The 21,262-nt window shown below is 22.9% G+C and overlaps 3 protein-coding genes across 6 annotated transcripts; all 3 read left to right on the plus strand.

The window, feature by feature from the left end:
- Positions 1-1,235: 1,235 nt before the first annotated feature.
- Positions 1,236-8,184, plus strand: LOC122851397 (beta-arrestin-1). 3 transcript variants are annotated; one of them, XM_044150578.1, is made up of 8 exons: positions 1,236-1,468; positions 2,115-2,331; positions 2,434-2,809; positions 2,891-3,184; positions 3,986-4,159; positions 7,122-7,208; positions 7,380-7,523; positions 7,602-8,184. In XM_044150578.1, the coding sequence occupies exons 1-8, from the start codon at positions 1,448-1,450 to the stop codon at positions 7,678-7,680; spliced, it is 1,392 nt and encodes a 463-aa protein (XP_044006513.1). In that variant the 5' UTR covers positions 1,236-1,447; the 3' UTR covers positions 7,681-8,184. The 3 variants fall into 3 exon arrangements, with proteins under 3 accessions (XP_044006513.1, XP_044006515.1, XP_044006514.1); XM_044150580.1 differs by having other exon boundaries at positions 4,022-4,159; XM_044150579.1 differs by lacking the exon at positions 3,986-4,159 and adding an exon at positions 5,655-5,798.
- Positions 8,185-10,349: 2,165 nt separating this feature from the next.
- On the plus strand, positions 10,350-13,510 carry LOC122851399 (thiamine transporter 1-like). Its single transcript, XM_044150584.1, has 8 exons — positions 10,350-10,383; positions 10,455-10,564; positions 10,767-10,926; positions 10,990-11,374; positions 11,504-11,893; positions 12,184-12,376; positions 12,451-12,592; positions 12,665-13,510. The coding sequence occupies exons 3-8, from the start codon at positions 10,783-10,785 to the stop codon at positions 12,842-12,844; spliced, it is 1,434 nt and encodes a 477-aa protein (XP_044006519.1). The 5' UTR covers positions 10,350-10,383; positions 10,455-10,564; positions 10,767-10,782; the 3' UTR covers positions 12,845-13,510.
- Positions 13,511-13,643: 133 nt separating this feature from the next.
- LOC122851410 (serine protease inhibitor 88Ea-like) lies at positions 13,644-20,133 on the plus strand. 2 transcript variants are annotated; one of them, XM_044150612.1, is made up of 4 exons: positions 13,644-14,010; positions 16,673-17,035; positions 17,119-17,491; positions 17,567-20,133. In XM_044150612.1, the coding sequence occupies exons 1-4, from the start codon at positions 13,996-13,998 to the stop codon at positions 18,163-18,165; spliced, it is 1,350 nt and encodes a 449-aa protein (XP_044006547.1). In that variant the 5' UTR covers positions 13,644-13,995; the 3' UTR covers positions 18,166-20,133. The 2 variants fall into 2 exon arrangements, with proteins under 2 accessions (XP_044006547.1, XP_044006548.1); XM_044150613.1 differs by lacking the exon at positions 13,644-14,010 and adding an exon at positions 15,206-15,430 and having other exon boundaries at positions 17,567-18,248.
- The last annotated feature ends 1,129 nt before the right edge of the window (positions 20,134-21,262 follow it).

Here is a 21,262-nt window from a genome sequence, read left to right on the forward strand (position 1 = left end):
ATATTAAAATGAAATTTATCATATCAAGTTTGTTTTTTTTTTTTTTATAAAGTAATAAAATAACTATGATTATTAATTATTATAAATAATATTAATTTTCTTGTTTGTCATTAGAAGTTATAAATAATATTTAATAATCAATGTATTATTTTTAAAAATACAATTTTTTTATACTTTTTTTTTGCTTTTTTATTTTCTTTTTTATTGCAAATATATATATTTTTTTATACATATATGAGTGTTTTCATTGGAGGCAAAATGGCTTTTGTAGTAGGGTACTTGTGTTCCACATTGAGTGTGTGTAGATAAGGCAAATCGATAGAATTGAACGCATGTGCTTCGCATATACAGTAGGAGCATACATTGAATATGCAAAAAATATAAAATATATATACCGTTACTACCACCACTTGAATGTTAAAAAAAAAATATAAAAAATTCAAGATTATTTTGACAATTGTTTATTAAATTTATCCATAGAAAAACACATTATCAAAAATAAAATTAAAACACAAAAGCAACAAAAATAATTGACAATATCAAAAATCCACTTGATTATTTTTATTACACTTAACTTGATATAAAAAAAAAAATTATTATTATCAAATAATCATTTAAAATATATTATCGATTAATTATTTTTTCTCTTCAAGTGATAATAATTTCATCTCGTTAAAAAATAACTCACATGAAAAATTAATAATTCCATACATCGAAGAAATCAAAAATAAAAAAAAAATCTATATAAACTCATTTAAAATTGATATTTTATTCTCGTACATAAAACAAAGATTGAACTTTCAAATAAAATAATAATAAAAATGAATTTACTTCAACTGATATATCACAATTACCATATATGTTTTTTATAGAGATGAAAATTCATTTAAGAAATATTGTAGTCCTATTGACCTTTATTTCTCTACATCTTCCATCATCACAAGTATTTTTTTTTATTATTATTATAATGATGAAAATTGTGACGATGTTATTACCACTCGAATTGTACAATAATTCCCTGTGGATATGCCGCGCACGATATTAATATATGTATATAGATGAACAATGTGTGAAGAGAGTTTGATATTATACAAGCCAATAGACAGATACACTCGGCAATATTATAAAACATATATACATCTATATACATATTTAATCTCAATGAGAATTATGGAGACTAGCACCGGGTCTCTGGAATTGACAGACGTACATAAAACTTGATTTTATTTGTCCATCAGTTTATGCTTGACAATCTGTCTGTAACGACTCATTGATTTTTTTATTTTTTTTAATAACAAAGCAAAAAAAAAAAAAAGACAACAAATCATGTTATTATATATTAATCACATTGTTTTAAATTAAATTTTAATTTTCGTTAGATTTGTTTGTCATTAATACTAGTTGAATTAAATTATTGTTATAATTTGTTATAATATATCTATTGTGAATGGATTTCACAATGCAAGAGGTAATAATTTTTCAGTTGTTTATTATATTGCAATTTAATATTGCGCAGTATATTGTATACAATTATTATTGATTGAAAATTGGACCAAACTACGCACTGGTTATGCTGAAGATTATGAATAATGTCAATATGTAAATTAGTTTAATGACAATTTACAACGACCTTGATTACACACCCATCATCAATAAAATTTTAATAGTTATTTTTTTTATTTCTTTTAAAAAAAGAAAAACATGTTTTTAAAAATAGTAACTATTAATGTATAATTTAATCTGATGTTTTTAATATTTAAAATATTAAATCTTTTAATTTTTCATTCAAATAATTTTTAAAATTATCTTTTTCATTAATTTTTATATTTCTTTTTTTTTTTTTATAGTTGTATAATATGTATGCAACACGTTGACGACGTCCGGTTTAATTGCTTGTCACGTTCTACATTTAAAACTTGTATCCCCAATGAGCCATGTTCTCTGATCAACGATTAAAATGACTCCCGCACTAAACGATAAAAACTTGACATAATTTTTCATTGGAATCCTCCCTATTTTTTTACTATCATTGTTATAATGATAATTTTTTTTTTTTATTCTTTAAAAATGAATTTATTTTTTGGGTTAATTTTGATTTAATTTATTTGTTACAGTCTGAGAGTTCAATATCAGATTTTTCATATGATTCAGATGATGCTAATGAGTTAGGTGAAGGTTTTAATAATAAAAGCATCAATATGGATGCCGTTGACAGTGTCAGTAAACGACAAGCAACAAGGGTCTTTAAAAAATCAAGTCCAAATGGTAAAATAACAGTTTATTTAGGAAAAAGAGATTTTGTTGATCACATAACACACGTTGATCCAATTGGTAAGTGTTAAAAAGCTATATGTTAATAAATTAAATAACAATATATTTTTTATTGTAATAATTAATTTAATTTGTAATAATTTGGCTATTATAATTTTACAGATGGTGTTGTTTTAATAGATCCTGATTATGTTAAAGATCGTAAAGTATTTGGTCATGTTCTTGCTGCATTTAGATATGGTAGAGAAGATTTAGATGTACTTGGTTTAACATTTAGAAAAGATTTATATCTAGCTGCTGAACAAATATATCCAGTTTTACCTGGTTCACAACCACCAAGAGAATTAACAAGATTACAAGAAAGACTTGTTAAAAAATTGGGTAGTAATGCATTTCCATTTTATTTTGAACTTCCACCACATTGTCCTGCATCAGTTACATTACAACCAGCACCTGGTGATACTGGTAAACCTTGTGGTGTTGATTATGAGCTTAAAGCATTTGTTGGTGAAACACAAGATGATAAACCACATAAAAGGTAAATTATTTTATATTATAATTTTATTTACCAATGCTGTTAAAATTATTTAATTATTTAATTTATTATTTATTGTCTTAGAAATTCAGTTAGACTGGCAATCAGAAAAATTATGTATGCTCCATCAAGACAAGGTGAACAACCATCTGTCGAAGTTAGTAAAGAATTTATGATGTCACCAAATAAATTACATCTTGAAGCATCATTGGACAAAGAACTTTATCATCATGGTGAAAATATTGCAGTTAATGTTCACATAGCAAATAACAGTAATAGAACAGTTAAAAAAATCAAAGTTTCAGTCAGACAATTTGCTGATATATGTCTATTTTCAACGGCTCAATATAAATGTACAGTTGCTGAAGTTGAAAGCGAGTAAGTACAATATTTTTTTATCACAAAAATTCATCAATAATTTAGATTAATAATAATTATCCCAATAGATTTTTCAATTATTATTTATTTATTTTTTTAATGAAAAACAACAAAATTTAATTTACAAATGAATGTTTTAATTAGTTGATTATTTTAGGGGTTTTTAATTTATTATTTTCAAATAATTTTTTACATTATTTAACGTTAGAAAAGGCAAAAAAAAATATGCTGATTACAAAGCAATATCCCCAAAATATTCATGGTTTTATAGCATCTATAAAAATAGTAATTTCCGGCTGTCTCGTTACAGACAGACGGACACTTTCAACATATAACGATAAAAAAAAAAAATATATATATATATACAACATATTTTCATGACGATTAATATCTTCATTATACTTTCCGTCCAACTTCCGTATGTGACATTATATTAGTATCAACCAAACATTTGACCTTTAAATTTGTTCTCCCCGACTATAATTTTTTTTCTTTTTTTTATATATGACGTCATTTATTAAAAATCATCAGTTTAAATTAACATCCCCCATCATTTTCAACACTCTAATTTAATAATATACAAATCAATTGATTTTTTTCTTTTTCTTTTTTTTTCCCAAGTTTAATTATTAAATTATCTCTACATAATTAAATTGATCTTAAATATCGTGTGATACTTGATGAAAAATTAAATTTAAAAAAAAAAACTAAATATATTTAATTAAATTATGGTTTATAAAAAATAGTAGGGATATTTTTTTTTCTTTTTTTTTTTTGCTTTTTTTTTTCTTTTCTTTGTAGAAAAAAAAATGTAAAAAAAATGATTAAACCCGGCAGTATAGGGGTAGCGCCAGGATTCACATTGAGCAAGGTTTTTTCACTTAAACCATCACTTGCTGACAACAAGGATAAACGTGGTCTTGCATTAGATGGTCAACTTAAACACGAGGACACCAATTTAGCATCTAGTACCATGTGAGATTTCGTAGAGCAAAAAAAAAAAATTAATTAAAACGTGGGGAAAAATGTTTAGCAACGTTTATTACTGAGACTGATTAAATTGGCTATCAATATTTCACTTTATACACAAAGTAAATTAAAAATAAATTAACAAAATTTAAAGAAAGTCAAGTTTTTTTATTTTTTATGATGTAATTTAGTTATTGTTTTAAAAGTTTTTGTTACCTCGTTAGTTGATCGTTTATGGTATCGATAATATTGTTAATAATGATTAAAAGTTTCATATGGCTTTGATATCAAATTTTCAAAGCATTTTGCTTTAAATTGATTAATTAATTTCAAAATAGCCAGTTTACAGTCTCTGCTTAATTTTTTTTTTCATAATAATTATAACAAATAATGAAAAGTAAATTAATGAGAAACGTTGCAGAACAAATTTTTGTTGGTGGATGGAATGCTCGTTTCAGTTTGTTCTTTAAAACTTTTTTAATATTATTTGTGGTTTTTTTTTTTATTTTGCCTTTGTTCTTTTGTTATTACTACTTTTGTGTTGTGGGTTTTTTTTTTTTTTTTAATTGGTGATAGTGGTATCTTTGTGTCTGTTTATCTTTTTTATATTTTCAGTGTCAATGATCCAGTTAAGCAGTTATTTAATTATTATAATTTTAATAATTTTTGATTGAATAATTTTTTTTTTCCAAATTTATATCCAAGCTTGAACCTCGAACAAACAAACTTTATATACTTTTTTTTTTTTTTTTATATAATATTCTTTTGAATTTTCTATTTGCAAAAAAAATGTCTTTGGTAACGTTATGAAATTGCAATTGAAATTAAGTTTTCATTTTTTTTTTCCATATAAAAAAAATACACATTTACACAAACAAATAATTTTATTACTTTTATCATTAATTTTTTATTTTTGTTAATTTTCTGTTTAGCAAAATTATTTGTTTTTCATTTAATTTAATTTTTTTTATGGTTCAAAAGTTTATTTCATCTCGACCGACATTGGTTTTCTCACAATTTATTCCTCTCTATCTCTCTCTCGACAAATGCAGAAATTATGCATTGAAAATATAATATGAAAATGGATGGTAAAAAATAAAATGAAAAAAAAAAAATTAATTAAAATTATATTTAGTAAGGAATTGCGATAGTAAAATTTTTTACAAAGACAACTTACTCGACAATTTTACTAGCTAAAATAAAGTTGAAAAAAAAAAACACATAATTTATGACATAAAACAATAATTTTAGAGCTCAAAATGTAGAGCATTATTGATTTCGTAAAGCAGGTTTATGTCTTTCTTGTTTTTTTTTCCTCAGCTTACTTTGTAACACAGTACCCTAAAAAAAAAAAGACTAAATAACTTAATTCATGAAATTCAAGGAAAGATAAATTATAGCAATTTTTAAAATTGAATTTAATAAAAAAAAAAAACTAAAAAACGGTTATACTTAAAAAAAAAAGCTCTGTGACAATAAATATTGTCCTGTTTTTTGTCAGAGAGCGGTGCTCAGTTGGTCCTGGTTTCACGCTGAGCAAAGTATTTTCACTGACGCCACTTCTTGCCAACAACAAAGATAAATGGGCCCTTGCCCTTGATGGCCAGCTCAAACATGAAGACACCAATTTAGCCTCCAGCACCCTGTAAGCTCATCTCTATTCTTTTTTTTTTATTTGTTTTATTATTCACTCAATCCTTGAACAATAAACTTTTTAATTAAAATTATTTTTCTCTGTTAACGCGACAATATATATTAAATTTCTTTTTTTTTTTTTGTTTTTTACAATCTCAATATTATTATTTTTATCACAAAGCCAAAGTGAAAATTAAAACACTATATCAAATCAATTAATTAGTTTATTTATTTAATTTTTTTATCATTTTTTTTCTGTTTTTTCATTCAATATTAGAATTATTTTTAATCTTTTTTGTTTATTATCAACATCGCGCTCCTAGATTATCAGGATATCCGTTAATTGATGTTGGAATTTTTTTTTTTTTTATATTTCACTCAACACTTTGCGTCAATGATAAAAAAAAAATTCACAGTTGTTTTGTTAAAATCATTAAAAATCCATCAATTCAAATATCCTGAATATTTAAATTTGTTTTTAAACAAATTTTATTTTATATATTTAAAATTAAAATTTTTACTGCGTACTATTTTTTTTTCATTTATGCGGTAATAACTAAATCCGCTTATAGTCTTGAACCAAGCGTATTTGGGATGATAAAAAAATTTTTTATTTCTTTTCAATCTGTCGCTTTGAGTTGTATTCGATATAGAAAATATTTCACCTCACAGTCGATCGAAAAGAATATAAATATTACAATATTACTATACTGCTTTGAATGCTTTCTATTTCAAACTTTTTTTTTTTTTATCAAAAATTATCATAAAAAATGACACGACATTATCAAAAAACGAAAAAACCTTTTTTTTGGTAAAAAAAAAATTTTATATATTTTTTTTTGTATTATTCATATTTTTTTAATGAATCTTTTTTTTTTTTTTTACACACAGAAACAAGTGTTGTTTATATTTTTTCAATACACTGAAAAATAATCTTCTTAAAAACACTTCGTATAAAAAAAAAGGACTATAAATTAATCTTTTTTTTTTATTTCGATTCATTAAAAATGAATTGGAAAGAAAAAAAAATAAATTTTTGCATGTTTTATTGAATAACAAATTGATGTTGCTTGTTGCATGTTTCTATTGCTCTTATTTTCCAATAATATTTCAATTTTTCATTAACATTTATAAACAAATTATCAGTAATAATAAAATTATGTAATTTAAAACTACAAAATATTTAAAACTAATTTACTAGATAATTTGATTATAATATTTATTTGCATGGAATTTAATTTACATTTTCAACATTATGATGTTAAATATAATGCTACAATATTAAATTTATTTTGAATAATAATAATAATTTATTAATATCATTGTAAAACAGAGTTGCTGATCCATCACAACGTGAAAACTTGGGTATTATTGTCCAGTACAAAGTCAAAGTAAAACTTTGCCTTGGGGCACTTGGAGGGTGAGTGTTTTTAAAATTCCAAAATAAAACAATGCTCTTTGTTGAATAACTTTTATTTATATATCAATAAAAACTTTATACAATGTTTGTATTTATATAAACATTGTCTACATACTTTTGAATTAAAAAATAAAAAAATTAAAATAGAATATTTTTTAATATTTTCAACAGAGATTTAGCTGCAGAATTGCCATTTATTTTGATGCATCCAAAACCAGAAGAAGAAACACCAGTACCAACAGCTAGACCAAGTCCAACTCATAAAACTGCAGATGGTGATAATTCACTTGATACAAATCTTATTCAATTAGATGGGTAATTATTATTTAATTATTAACAAGTATTTTTAAATAAATATAAGAAACAAATAAGAATATATTTATATTTTTATAGAGAGGATGATAATGGTGATGATGATATCATATTTGAAGATTTTGCTCGTCTTAGGCTCAAGGGAGAGACAGATGCCTGACCGTGCACCTTTCTCCAAAGAATTTGGTTTAATATGCAAACGTCCAAAATATTAAAATACTGCGTCATTTATTGAATACAAAATAAACAAAAAAATAATAATATGTGCTCTCTGAGTCGTTCCCCTCAATGTCGACAACAACTCAAAAAGAAAAAACCTTAATATTGGTACAGAGATTAATTTGTTTTGTGTGTTTGAATTAACTCATAAGTAAATTGCAAAAAAAAACTGCTACACATTGGTATATTTGAAACAGAATTTTTTACAAATTTTCTGATATATTATCTGTATAATATTTTTATTTTTTCATTCTTTTTCTTGTACATTTGCTTTTTTTTTTTCTTTTAATTACTGGTTGCACTAATATTGATGTGTTTTTTTTTTTTTTTTAATTTTATTTCTTTACGATATTTGCACTAACGTGCTGGCACGAGTGAGGATAATATTATTTTATTGATTAACTGAATTAAATGGAGATGAAAAAAAAAATATATAAAGGCGGATTTTAATTTTTAAACAAATTGATTTTTAACATCACGTGATTAATCATAAAAAAAAAATAATAAGACTAATATTTTATTTGCTAACAATTGATTTTTAAAATGGAGAGGAATTTTTTCTTTTTTTTTTTAAATAAATAATTGAGAATATACCGATTTTTTAGGAATTGATATTGCTTGCAAAAATTTAAATAGTCAACAGCATTTAACAACTTGGTACAAAAAAAGAAATAAAAAATATTCATAAACAGAGAAAATAATTTTTTTAATTTATCTCTTGCGATGTTTATTCGAAAAACACTACATGCTTTTTTTTTTTTCAAATAGTCAACATGTTTATTTATATTTAACGCAACAAGATACTCAAAATTATAGTCAATTGAATCAGTTGTATCGAGTACTCAAAGTACAATAGTAAAAACGAATAATAAAAACATAAGAATATTAAATAATAATAGTTATAATAATATTAATAAACAAATCTGTAAAATAATAATTCAACGCATGAAAAAAAAGAAAAAAGAAAAGATAACAAATATTTTATTCAATAACAACCAAATAATTTTTTAATTTAAATAATTTAAAATACAATAATACAAACAAAAAAAAAAAACACAATTGAGTTGCACAATTTTTACAATTTTCGCAATTATATTTCGTCACAGTTAAAATTAAGAAAAAAATTTTTAACAAAATACTAGGATCGTTGGCATTTAATCGCATTAATTGTATATATATATTCAAGTCATATTTTTTATCGCATAAATATTGTTTTTAAAACAGCAAAATAAATAAAAACAAAAAAAATTGTAAAATGATAAATAATGACTTGCCAAAGTTATGTATTTAAAATTTCGAAAAAAATTATTATTTAATGTAATTATAATTTTTTGAAAAATGAAATAATTTAAAATGCATGAAAATAAAATACTAATCAATGAGGGCATGTCGAATTATAAATTTAAAAGAGAGTATAGATAAATAAAATGATAAAAATTGATATACCCATATTATTTGTAAATTAAAAATCAAAATTGTTCAAGTTCATCATAAACAGTAATAAAATTATAAATAAAATTAACAAAGAAATGAAAAAAAAAACCAATTAAATTAAAAAAAAATTAGAAACAAATGTGTGAATATTTTATATGAATGATGAATGATGGTACAGTGTCTTCATTGCTTAAAAAAAAGAAAAGAAAATTAATTAAATTAATCTTCAACACTTTAACCATAATTTTTTGTTAATTTACATTTCAATGATTTGAATCTCTGATTGTAAATTACATAGCTGTCTCATTGTGTCGTACAATATTGACACAAAAATAAATAATATGCAAATGGATTTTAAAATATTTTTTTCAAATAATCATGTCACTGAATTATTACTGTGTTACCTTGAAATAACGAATATGAAAGATTTAAAAAAAAATAATTGCTACAAGTATATAAATAGATAAGCCAAATTAATGATTTACAAAAAAAGAAAATAAGGCTTTAGAAAGTATTATTTTGAATAATTTGCAGCTATTGCAAATATATTTCAAATACTAACAATCAATGTTTCCCTGAATAATAATTTATGGATTAATAAATATACAGAATTGATAATTAGAAAATATTTTAACAACGATAACAATGATAGTACATAAAAAATAGTTGCACAATGTGAATATTTCGATTAATTTTTAATTGGTTTTGTTTTTAATTTTCGAATTCAAACAATTTATTTTGTCTGAATTAAAAATATAATAAAAGTATATATGTCTGATAGTAACAAGTGAAAAATAATAAGAAATAAAAGGGTCATTAATTGAGTGTAAAATAAATAAATGGTAAACGAAAATATATAAAAAAATAACTAAAAATATAGATAGTAATGAAATATATTGTATATGTATAAATGGTGTATTCTCATATAATGACTGTAATAATTTAATAAATCATGTATATTGAAAAGATTGTCATCATTTTTTATACAATTGTTTATTATTGCTTTTAAATTAATTATAAAAATTATACATAAATTATTTAATTTAATTTATTAATGGATAAATATTTGGCATGAAAATATTATTTATTTTCAATTGACGTATTAATAAACGCACGTGATAATTTCTTGAGCCGGAAATAATATAAAATGATGATGTTGATGATGATGATTGTGTTCATCTTTCTCTTTCTATTCTATATTCTAATCCAGGTGGCGTGGTAGTAGTTGCATTGATAAAAAAAAAAAAGAAAACTAATTTTGTGTAATCATATGTATTGCAGGATGATCAGCTGTTACACCTTCGTTATCAATAAAATTGATAACAAAAGCAGCTTTTGTTTATCACATAAAACTGAATTTAGATAACAAGTGAACAAATAATTTAACAAAGGTAATTTTTATATTTTTTATTACAAAAAAATTTAATTAATCACACTACTTGGTATAATTTATATTCATCAACTACTTATTTTGTCTTTTATTTATATTTTTAATTAAAAACACAAAATAATCATTTTATTTTTAACCAGTGAAAAAAAATAGTTACTCAAAATTATATTTGATGATAAAACTAATAATGAATATTGTTTCAGAGCTTATTGATCAACAATGGAGTGTCATATTTTTGGAAAAATGAATTGGATTAAAATATCACTGATACTTTGTATGTTTGGATTTTTAAAAGAATTTCGTCCAGGTGAACCATTTGTCACTGATTATCTAACTGGATATAAAAACTTCACCATTGTTGAAGTGAGTATTATTAAATAATATATAGCTATAAATTATTATTAATAAATTTATTATTTATTCTAGGTAACTGAAGAAATATATCCAATTGGAACATACAGCTATCTTGCAACACTTGTATTTATGTTTTTAATAACAGATTTACTTTGTTATAAACCAATAATAATATTATGTGGACTATCTGGTATTGTTACATTTACCATGTTGACATTTTGTCAATCATTATTTGCCATGAAACTTGTTGAATTTAATTATGGTTTATATTTATCAACTGAGCTTGCATATTACACATATATTTATGCAAAAGTTGACAAAGAACATTATCAAAAAGTATCGAGCTATACACGTTCAGCATTTTTATTTGGAAAATTTTTTGCTGGTACATGTTCACAAGGATTTGTATCATTTAATCTACTCAACTATCATCAACTTAATTATCTAACAATTGGAGGTTTTTATCAAATATTTATGAAAATTTTAAATTCAAATAAACCACAAGATGTATTTAGAATTTATCCATCTTTTTTGTGTCCAGCTAATTTTGCTATGACTATTTTAACTGTTTTATTTTTCATTACAGGTCAAGTTTTTGCAACAATTGTATCATTCTTTTTACCATCTGTAAAACAATCAGCATATTTTAATCCAAAATCAATAACAGTTGAGGCAAATTTTAACCTTGAAAATTCATCAACTCAAATATCTTTCAATAAAATTGATGCAAATGATTGCAACAAGACGAATGATAAACCTTTCATTAAAAAATTACAAAGAGCATATTTTTTATTATGGAAAGATTTTTTAAAAGCTTACACAAATTTACATGTTTTAAAATGGTCAATTTGGTGGGCAGCTGCATCATGTGGATATTTACAAATTGTGAGCTACAGTCAGCCTGTTTGGCAAACTGCTGTTGAAGATAATCAAAAAATTTATAATGGTGCAGTTGAAGCTATTTACTCAATTATTGGTAAATTATTATTTGAACTTTCCAGTTAACTTTTTTCTTTTTTTATCTCATTTAGCTTACAATAATAACAATCGTAAATTGTTTAGCATTAAAAATATAATTTTTCAAGAGACAAAGAATAATTTAAAATTTATTTTTTTTTTCCAATTAAAAGAAACAAGGAATAATTTAAAATTATTTTATTTGTTTTTCCTATTAGTGTTACGTAATAAAAACTCTGCTATTTTATAAATAGAAAAAATAATTTTGCAATGTTGTAAAAAAGATTTTTTTTTTTGTTATCTTTACAGGAGCAGCAACTGTATTTTTAATTGGACTGTTGAAATTAAATTGGAGTTTTTTGGGTGAAGCATTTATTGCTATATTTACATTTGTTGAAGCATTTATTTTATTTGTTATATCAAATAATTTCAATATTTGGATTTTATATAGTTTGTATATTGTATTTGGTGTTATCTATCATACAATAATTACAGTTGCAAGGTAAAATTAATTTTAAAATTGCATGTTATATTGTCACACATGAAGAATAATATTTATTTAATTTGTTTTTATAGTTTTGAAATTGCTAAAAAAATATCTGACGATAATTATGGACTTGTTTTTGGTGTTAATATTACAATGTCATTGGCGATGCAAAGTTTGTTGACTTATATTGTAACAAGTGGAAGAGTATTTAAATTAGAAATTAGAAAACAAGTAAGGAATATTAATTTTCTATTTATATAGCTTTTGGTTAAATTACAATATTAATTTTATTTTTTATTTCAGTTTGTTGTTTATTCTGGTTACTTTGTTGTACTTGCAGTGCTATTTACAGTAATGGCAATATTTACAATAACCAGAAAAATAAAAAGAGGTGAAGATTTAAATATATGGAAGACTGATAGTACCAAAAAAGTTGATGTTAATGATGAATCAGTAATGCATGTGCCTGTTGATAATTGTTGACACGAACATTGTTAATAATATTCTGGTGAGAATAATAATATTATATTCTCAAGTTTTATTTTTTTCTTTTGATTTTATTAATTAAATTTTATATCTTTTATTTACGTAATTTTATAACGTTGTCCTTTGCTCAAATATATACATGAGATTTTCCTTTCGTATAATTTTATTTTAATTTCAACTAATTCAATGATACATGTAAATATTTGTATAAATATCAATTTAGAAAAAAAATTATGTACCTAAAAATGACGCACTCAAAGTTGTCCTGTTATTATTTAAAAAATTTTTATCCATAAATTGTAAAGTATTAAATTAAAATGAATTAATAATTTATCAGTTAACGATAGTATTTCATCGGCATACATTATGTCATCAATGACGTATTTGTTGATAGATAAAAAGACATAAAAATAATATAACTGTTTTATTTTTATTGTCAAGTTTTTAAGTTGCCCATTTTTATAATCTCAGACGTCTTGGGTTTTACCCATTTATGTACGTAAAAGTTAAGATGAAACAAGAGCAAAGTAAATTTACTTTAAACTCAAAGTATGACCTCATGTAAAATTGGAAAGCCCAAGAAACAGGAAATAATATTTTATTGTCCATAAAATAATTACAAAAAGAATGAAAAAAAAAAAAATAGTATTGTGAAAAACAAAATAAAAAAATGATTACAATATATATTGAAGTTTTGTTTTAGTCTGAAAAATAATAATTGTAGTAGAAAAAAATGTATTGTATATACAATAGAGGATAATAATTTGTATTTCTGGGATTTTCCCTTTTGTTGAATGCCTTGAATATTCTTGAGATTAAAAAATTTAAATAACTCGTTATTTACGTGTGCATGACGTATGCAATGCTTACTTGTGAATACAAATACACGCAATTTATTGAGAAGCAAACAAACACATCGTATTAACTCGGCCTCTGGCTATTTCGCATATAAAGCTGACGATTCACATTTTCTCGTAACAGTCTGAGTTGATCCGAGGTACTGCACGTGTCTCGATGGAATAAAAATTACTAAAATAAATAAAACACTTGATTATTTTCAAAAAATTATAGTGAATAGTTTTTTTTTTTAAATAACAAGTGATATAATTATTTAAATTAAAACTAATTTACCAAAAAACAAAAACACAATGATATCATTCAAGGTAATTTAAATAATAACAAAAAAATTATATTTATTTATAATAATTATTTATCTGAACAAGGCTATCAAATAGATTGTACATATGGCTCATCATTTGATTATTTTTATCAGTGACATTTTTTTTTTTTTTGTTCATTCACAAGTTGAACTCGTGCAAAAGTAGTTTTATTTATTTTCTTAACTTTTCTTTCGACATTGAAAATTCACAATCAATAATTTTTTTCAATTATCCACCAGATGTTTTATTAAATTTAAATTACACGTGATAAATTTAAATTACACAAAGCACCTATGTATCAATCATAACGAATTTCTTATCGAAATTTTTATTAAAACACTTTGATATAAAAAAAATTTAATAATGATGATTTATAAATTTTAAAATAATTTTTTATTATGCAATTTATTTGATAAATGATCTTGACCCCTGTCAACCGGATTCATCAATAAAAAAAAATATCATAAATAAATAATAAGATAATGAGTTATTCGAGTCAACAAAAGTTGACTTTAGTTGGTCAATTTCCATCACGTAACGAAGATTTCATTAAATTTCTAAATAACAAACAAAAAAAAAAACAAAAAGCTTATTATTTTTCATAACTGACCAGTATTCAAGTATAATTATTATTTAAAATATAATATTTTCTAATCATTAATTTTAAATCTGTGAAAGTCTCAACATTGTCATGAAATAATAAAAAAAAAAAATAAAGAAAAATATATTTATTTCTTTGATTTTAATGTGTATCTCACGTTCTCAAAATATGAAGAAATATGTTCGTGTTTAGAATAATATAATATCTGTAGATAACTATTGCGTTGAAATTTTATAATATTATTATTTATTAATATTTATTTCAGTTATTTAATTTTATATTATTTTTTTCATTGCAAGAGCTTTTTTTTTACGAGCTTTTAAAATACTTTGGTGATTTTAAATGATAACATGTGATTAAATGATTACAAATATTTCAAGTATACAAATTTATTTTGAATTTCTAACGGTTTTATAATTTGAAATATAAAAATTTAAAATATAATTTGATGATTTCACTTGTTAAAAATGCCTCGATTGTTGGCTTTTACATTTGAAACTTGAGTGTCATCTTTTAGAGAGACATGTTCAAGTTTCAACAGTATATATATAAAAAAAAAAATAATTTACATTGATTATTTTAGTATACTCACATTGTACACAATCCAATGAGTTGTTCTGTATATATGTATTTTAATTTTGGAGTGGGACTGGTTCTTCAAAGCTGGTTCCAAGATTCCAGTAACTTCCCAACGATCCATTCAGTTTTTTCATAGTCTTCGAACCAAACACGCCAAACTATTTAACAATATTTATAATATTATTAATAACTTGTCATATTTAATTTTATGCTTTGTGATTTTTGTAAAAAATTTTAACAATGGTGAGTTTAATAAATGAACTATTATTGCTTTTTAAAATAACAAAAAAAATACTTTAACAATTTTTAAACTAGATATAATTTTTAATGAGAATAATGAATTTTTGAATATAATATTTAAACGCAAATTAATTAATTTTTTTTTTAATCTACTAGTAACACATATCCGGAACATGTTTTCATTATCATTATGCTTTCATCCATGAAGGCCTCAACATTTCCCTTTGAATATATTTATTACGCTCAAAAATATAAATCATTTATTTTTATTTGTCTTTTTATTTATTATATTATCATCATATATTTTTATTTCAATCGTTTATCATAAAGTGAATATGTATTTTTTTTATTATTTTTCATATTTTTATTATTTATTTCTGATGGAAATTATACTGCTGGCAAATTTCAAACAAGAAAGCTGCTTAATGACGTCATTCTTTGCAACATAACTTTCACTTTTTTCAACGGCTACATCTTGGATTTTATTTTTTTATTTTTTTATATTTTCTTTTTCATATCACTCTTGTTTAATTCTAAATGAATCCGTTATTTTTTTTTTTATTTAATAGTTGTTTAAGTTTTAACAATATAACGAGTTATTTTTTTCTTTTGTCTCATCTAGTTTTAATCGATATGTAATAGCCTATTACTAATAGATATTTTATTTAACGAAAAAAATAAATTAATTAATAATTCAAATTCCTGAGAGTCTGTTATTTATACTTGGTTGATTAATTATATCTTTGTGGGACAACTAGTCAAACAGATTGATCAGGAAGTTGATAGAAAAAATAAAAAAAAAATTAAAATACATATAAAATTTATAATCAATGTGTCACGAAAAGGATGACAAGATTGCGAAATACTCGTTCTCAATTCAACTGAATTCTTATATGAAGCAAAATAAAACTCATCGCTTTCTCCAGGATTTGAGAGTTTTTTTTTATTTATTTTATTTATTACTGTTAATAAATATGTTTGAAAATGAAAAAATATTATTTAAAAAAATTTAAACAATATTATTTAACGAATGATAAATTTTTTGTTAATAAAATTTATTAAATATTTTTGAGGCTTTATGATAAAAGAAAAAAAGAAAATTTACAGTTATCCATTGAGTAATTTTGTAACTTAAAAAGTTGATGATTTTTTAAACTCACTAAATTTTTAAATTGAAAAATAATGACATCCATTATCTACATTGTATTTAAATTAAATAATATAATTTTTAAATTTATTTTTCAGAATATAAAGATGCTGAGTGTGTTATTATTTATCAGCATTTTATCAACAATAAATTGCCAGTGTTTAACAAGCAATGATAGTCCAACAACAGGAGATGAAAATTCAAAAGCTCTACTAACAATGGCTGAATTAAATTTTGCTCTTGATTCATTAGACAAAGTAGCATTAATAGAAGCTAGAGATAATGTTTTTTACAGTCCTCATAGTATTCATGAAGCACTTGTACTTGCATACTTTGGTGCACGTGGTGAGACTGAAAAAAATTTAAAAAAAGCTCTTAAAATACCAGAAGAATTAAGTAAAATTGATATACAAAGATCATATGCACTTGATAAATCAATAAAACAATTTGCCAAATCACTTGTAAGTATATAAAAAATTAAAAACATTATTTATATTATGAAAAAAATATTTATTAATTTGTTTTTTATCTCTTTTTATTATAGCAAAATTCATCAGAAACAAATTATGAATTTACAACAGCAAATCGTTTGTATATAAGTTCTGGAAAAATGATACGTGAATGTATGCTAGATCTATTTGGTTCACAATTGGAAAAAGTGGATTTTAAATCAAATCCATCTGAAATAACAATGATGATTAATGAATGGGTCAGTAATACAACCAAAGGAAATATTAAAGATCTTATTCCATCAGATGGTATTGATGAAGCAACTGATCTTGTTCTTGTAAATGCTGTATACTTTAAAGGACTTTGGCAAAATAAATTTGATTTAGCTGATTCAAAACGTGATATATTTTATGGATCTAAAAATTCAATTGTCACATATATGACACAGAAAAAAACATTTAATTACAGTAAGTTTAAATGTTTTCTATAATAACCAATTTCGAAATTATAATGATGATTAATTATTTATTATTTTTTTATAGTGGTTGCTGAAGATTTGGGAGCTTATGTTATTCAAATGCCATACAAAGGTGAAGATATATCAATGTTTGTATTTCTTCCACCTTTTGCAATGGCAAGATCATTAGGTGATAATTCAACAAGTTCAATTGAACGTGATGGAATTAAAAAATTAATAACACGTATGACAACAAATGAAAAAGGTGTTAAAGAATTACAAGATATATTGACTGATGGTATGCCACAACGTGAAGTTGAAGTTACATTTCCAAAATTTACAATTGAAAAAGAATTACCAATGGGTACACTTCTTGATGCACTTGGTGCTGGTGATTTAATGAAAGCAAATGTAGCTGATTTACGTGGTTTTGTTGATGATAAAGAAGGCTTACATCTTGGTGATGCTGTGCATAAAGCTAAAATTGAAATTAATGAAGAAGGTACAACAGCAGCAGCAGCAACAGCATTATTTAGTTTTCGTTCAAGTAGACCAGCTGAACCAGCAGTATTTAATGCAAATCATCCATTTGTTTATATTATTTATGATAAAAATAGTCAATCAATATTATTTACTGGTATTTATAGAACACCAGTTATACCTGTTGACACAAATACTTCATAAAATATTTAATATTGTTATTTTAAATTTTTTTATACCACCAACGAGTCAGAATAATTTTTTTAAATTTAAATATTATACATACAAATTATACAATTATTTTTAGTGACTATAATTATTATTATTATTTAGATTTTACTATTTTAATTTGTATTTAGGAATTTAAAAAAAAAATAAAAATTACATTTTTAAATTTAATTAAATTATGCTTTTTATGTTTTTTTTTGATTTAGTTGATAATGTTTAATTTTTTTTTATTTACAAACATTATTATAGGTATTAATTTGAAAATTAATTATTGAAAAAAAATAATAATTGAATATTTTTATCTTAAACAATAGTAATATAATATTATATAAAAAAAGATTTTATATGGTAAAAGAGAGAATGATCTAATTAATTACAGGCTTTATTGGTAGTAATGATAAATAATTTTGAAGTTTTTTATTTTTGTTGCAATAATTATTGTATTAAGTACATAATTTTTTATCTCTTGAATTTTAATTGATAAATTGTTTAACAATTTAAAAAAAAATACAAGTATGTATTTAACAACATCAAATTTTTTTGCCATTTCTCCAACGATGGGGCATTTTCGTAAAAAGATGGAAAAATTTGGAGAAAAAGTGGAGAAAGTTGGAAATAGCCGGAGAAAAATTTCCACCAGGGTGGAATAAAAAAATTTGGAAAACGGTAAATTCGCAGTTTCAAAATTCAAATGCAGTGTCCGCAGGTACACATTCGAATGTCTATAAACGTCGAAAAACAATGGCCCAGGTGGTAGCCACGGAGTGCCACGGAACTGAATTTACCAAAAAAATTGTCCAAAAATTTACAATGCCAATATAATACATGTATATGCTGCATTTGATAATTTTTATAATAATAATTTATTGATAAATAAGCATTGAAAGTGCGGTGATTTTTATTTATTCGAATACTGCAGTATGCTGTATCATCAATCATGATTATTGGCATTTTTAGCTGACTTATAGGTATATAATTGACATACATATTTATTTAGGTGTTATATTATATTGTATTAGGATTGCTTCTGTTTGTGTCTCCGACTCTCCGCCATGCAATTTATAAGAACTGAAGGCCTGAAGGTCTCATACAAACTTCGAGCCACTCCAATTGAGGGTCTGGATACAGTAACACATTGAGCGCACTGTATCCAGACCCTCAATTTGAGTGGCTCAAAGTTTGTATCAGAATTAAACTTTTGACAGATTTTCATGATATTATGGATATCTGTAAAACAGTTTTAATATGTCTCTTTACAAATAAGTTTGATCATTATAAATTATAAGATTATTAATTTCTAAATTAATTATTAAAATTCTTAAAGAGCTTTATTAATCGAGCACATTTATCAAGTAACGATCTCAAAAATCTAAATCCTTCACCGATTGTTGGCTTTATATAAGATACAAAAATTTTTGTTTGTTTTTTTTTTTTCATCATAATTTTAATTTGTATTTGCATTTATTAAATGATGAAAATAAAAATGACAACTGAATTTAAATGAATCTTTCAAAGATTATCTTTGAGGAATTTCTAGATTAATATTCACAAGCTTGTTTGTTCAAATACTAGAAATATCAAAATGATAATATTTATAAAACTATATATCTTGATATATCATGTGGGATCATAAAGATCTTGAACTTTGTTAATAAAAATATATATAGAAATAAAAATAAATAAAAAAATGAAATATATATTTGTAACTATGGAATTTATCTGAGAATATTCTAGATTTAATTTGTCTCATAATTATTTAAAAGAAAATGGGAAGACTGGATTTCATGTTGTTTATTTTCACTTTTATAAACATGTTGATCCGATGTTTGTTTCATTTTTTTATATATGATGAAGACTTAAATCAACAAAATTTCTATATTTTTCCAGTTTATAAATTTTGATTTACACATTGTGATTAATTTTATATCAAAAAAATAAAAAAAATATCAGTAGTTTATATATATTTAAATTTGTTAAAAGGTCTACAATGGCCTCTAGATTTATTTGCTGATTTATCTATATCTCTAATGTCAAGTTATGAAATTCCCTCCAGCACAATGACTTTGCACAATAAAAAAATTAAATTATCAAAAGTAAATGCACAAATAAATTTTGTCCTTATCATTTCATTCAGACTGTTTATAATTTTTATGTCTTTGTCAATTTAAAATATACAAAAATTTTACGCGTGAAAGTTTAGGATAATTATTTAAAAAATTTAAATTAAATAAATAACAAAAATATTTAGACACATAATTTATAAATTAATCAAATAATAAATTTTCAATGTTAACATAGATTAATGATTTTAATCAACGGGGTTTTTCAATATACCATATATGTATATTTATGTCAATGATTTAAAATTTATTATTAGACAATTTTTATTACGATAAACAGCTAAACAGCGGTTTTTGTTATTTAAACATTTATTTTATTTTTTTTATCCAAATTATTCTCCGTTGTAGTAATTTTTTTTTCTTTTTTCTCAAAGTGGAAATAGAAATTTTATTTCACACTGAAATCTATCATCTACAGTTATAATATATTTTTATAGTTGTATCTTAGATTTATTTATAGATTTAAAAAAATTTATTATTCATATTAAAAATCATAATAAAAAAATATTTCTACAATACTTTTGACACTTGACTAAAATCTAGAATATTTTAAAAATATTTTTCAAGCATTTGTTTTATTTTATTTTTCTATTATTTTGATATTTAAATCTCTTGAACAGTAATAGCAGCATATGGGATATTAAATATATTTTTTCGAAATTTTATAAATTTATTTTACAGATAGTTGCCATCAAAGACATAGTAAAAAATACACACCAGGTTTGTAACGTGTCATTTGACCTTTTTCCCAAGTACATATATATTGTTTATAAAAACTATATATATTGTTTATGAATACCCTGAAAATACACAACAATAAAATAAATACAAATAAAATTTATTTTTTTAATTTTAAACTTTTATAATGTTACTTTAATCCTATAGAATTGTTATTAATTTATTTATTTATCTATTTGCTTTTTCATATATAACTTGAGATAAAAAAAAAAAAT

The sequence above is a fragment of the Aphidius gifuensis genome, linkage group LG3, assembly GCF_014905175.1.
Source record: "Aphidius gifuensis isolate YNYX2018 linkage group LG3, ASM1490517v1, whole genome shotgun sequence".
NCBI lineage: Eukaryota > Metazoa > Arthropoda > Insecta > Hymenoptera > Braconidae > Aphidius > Aphidius gifuensis.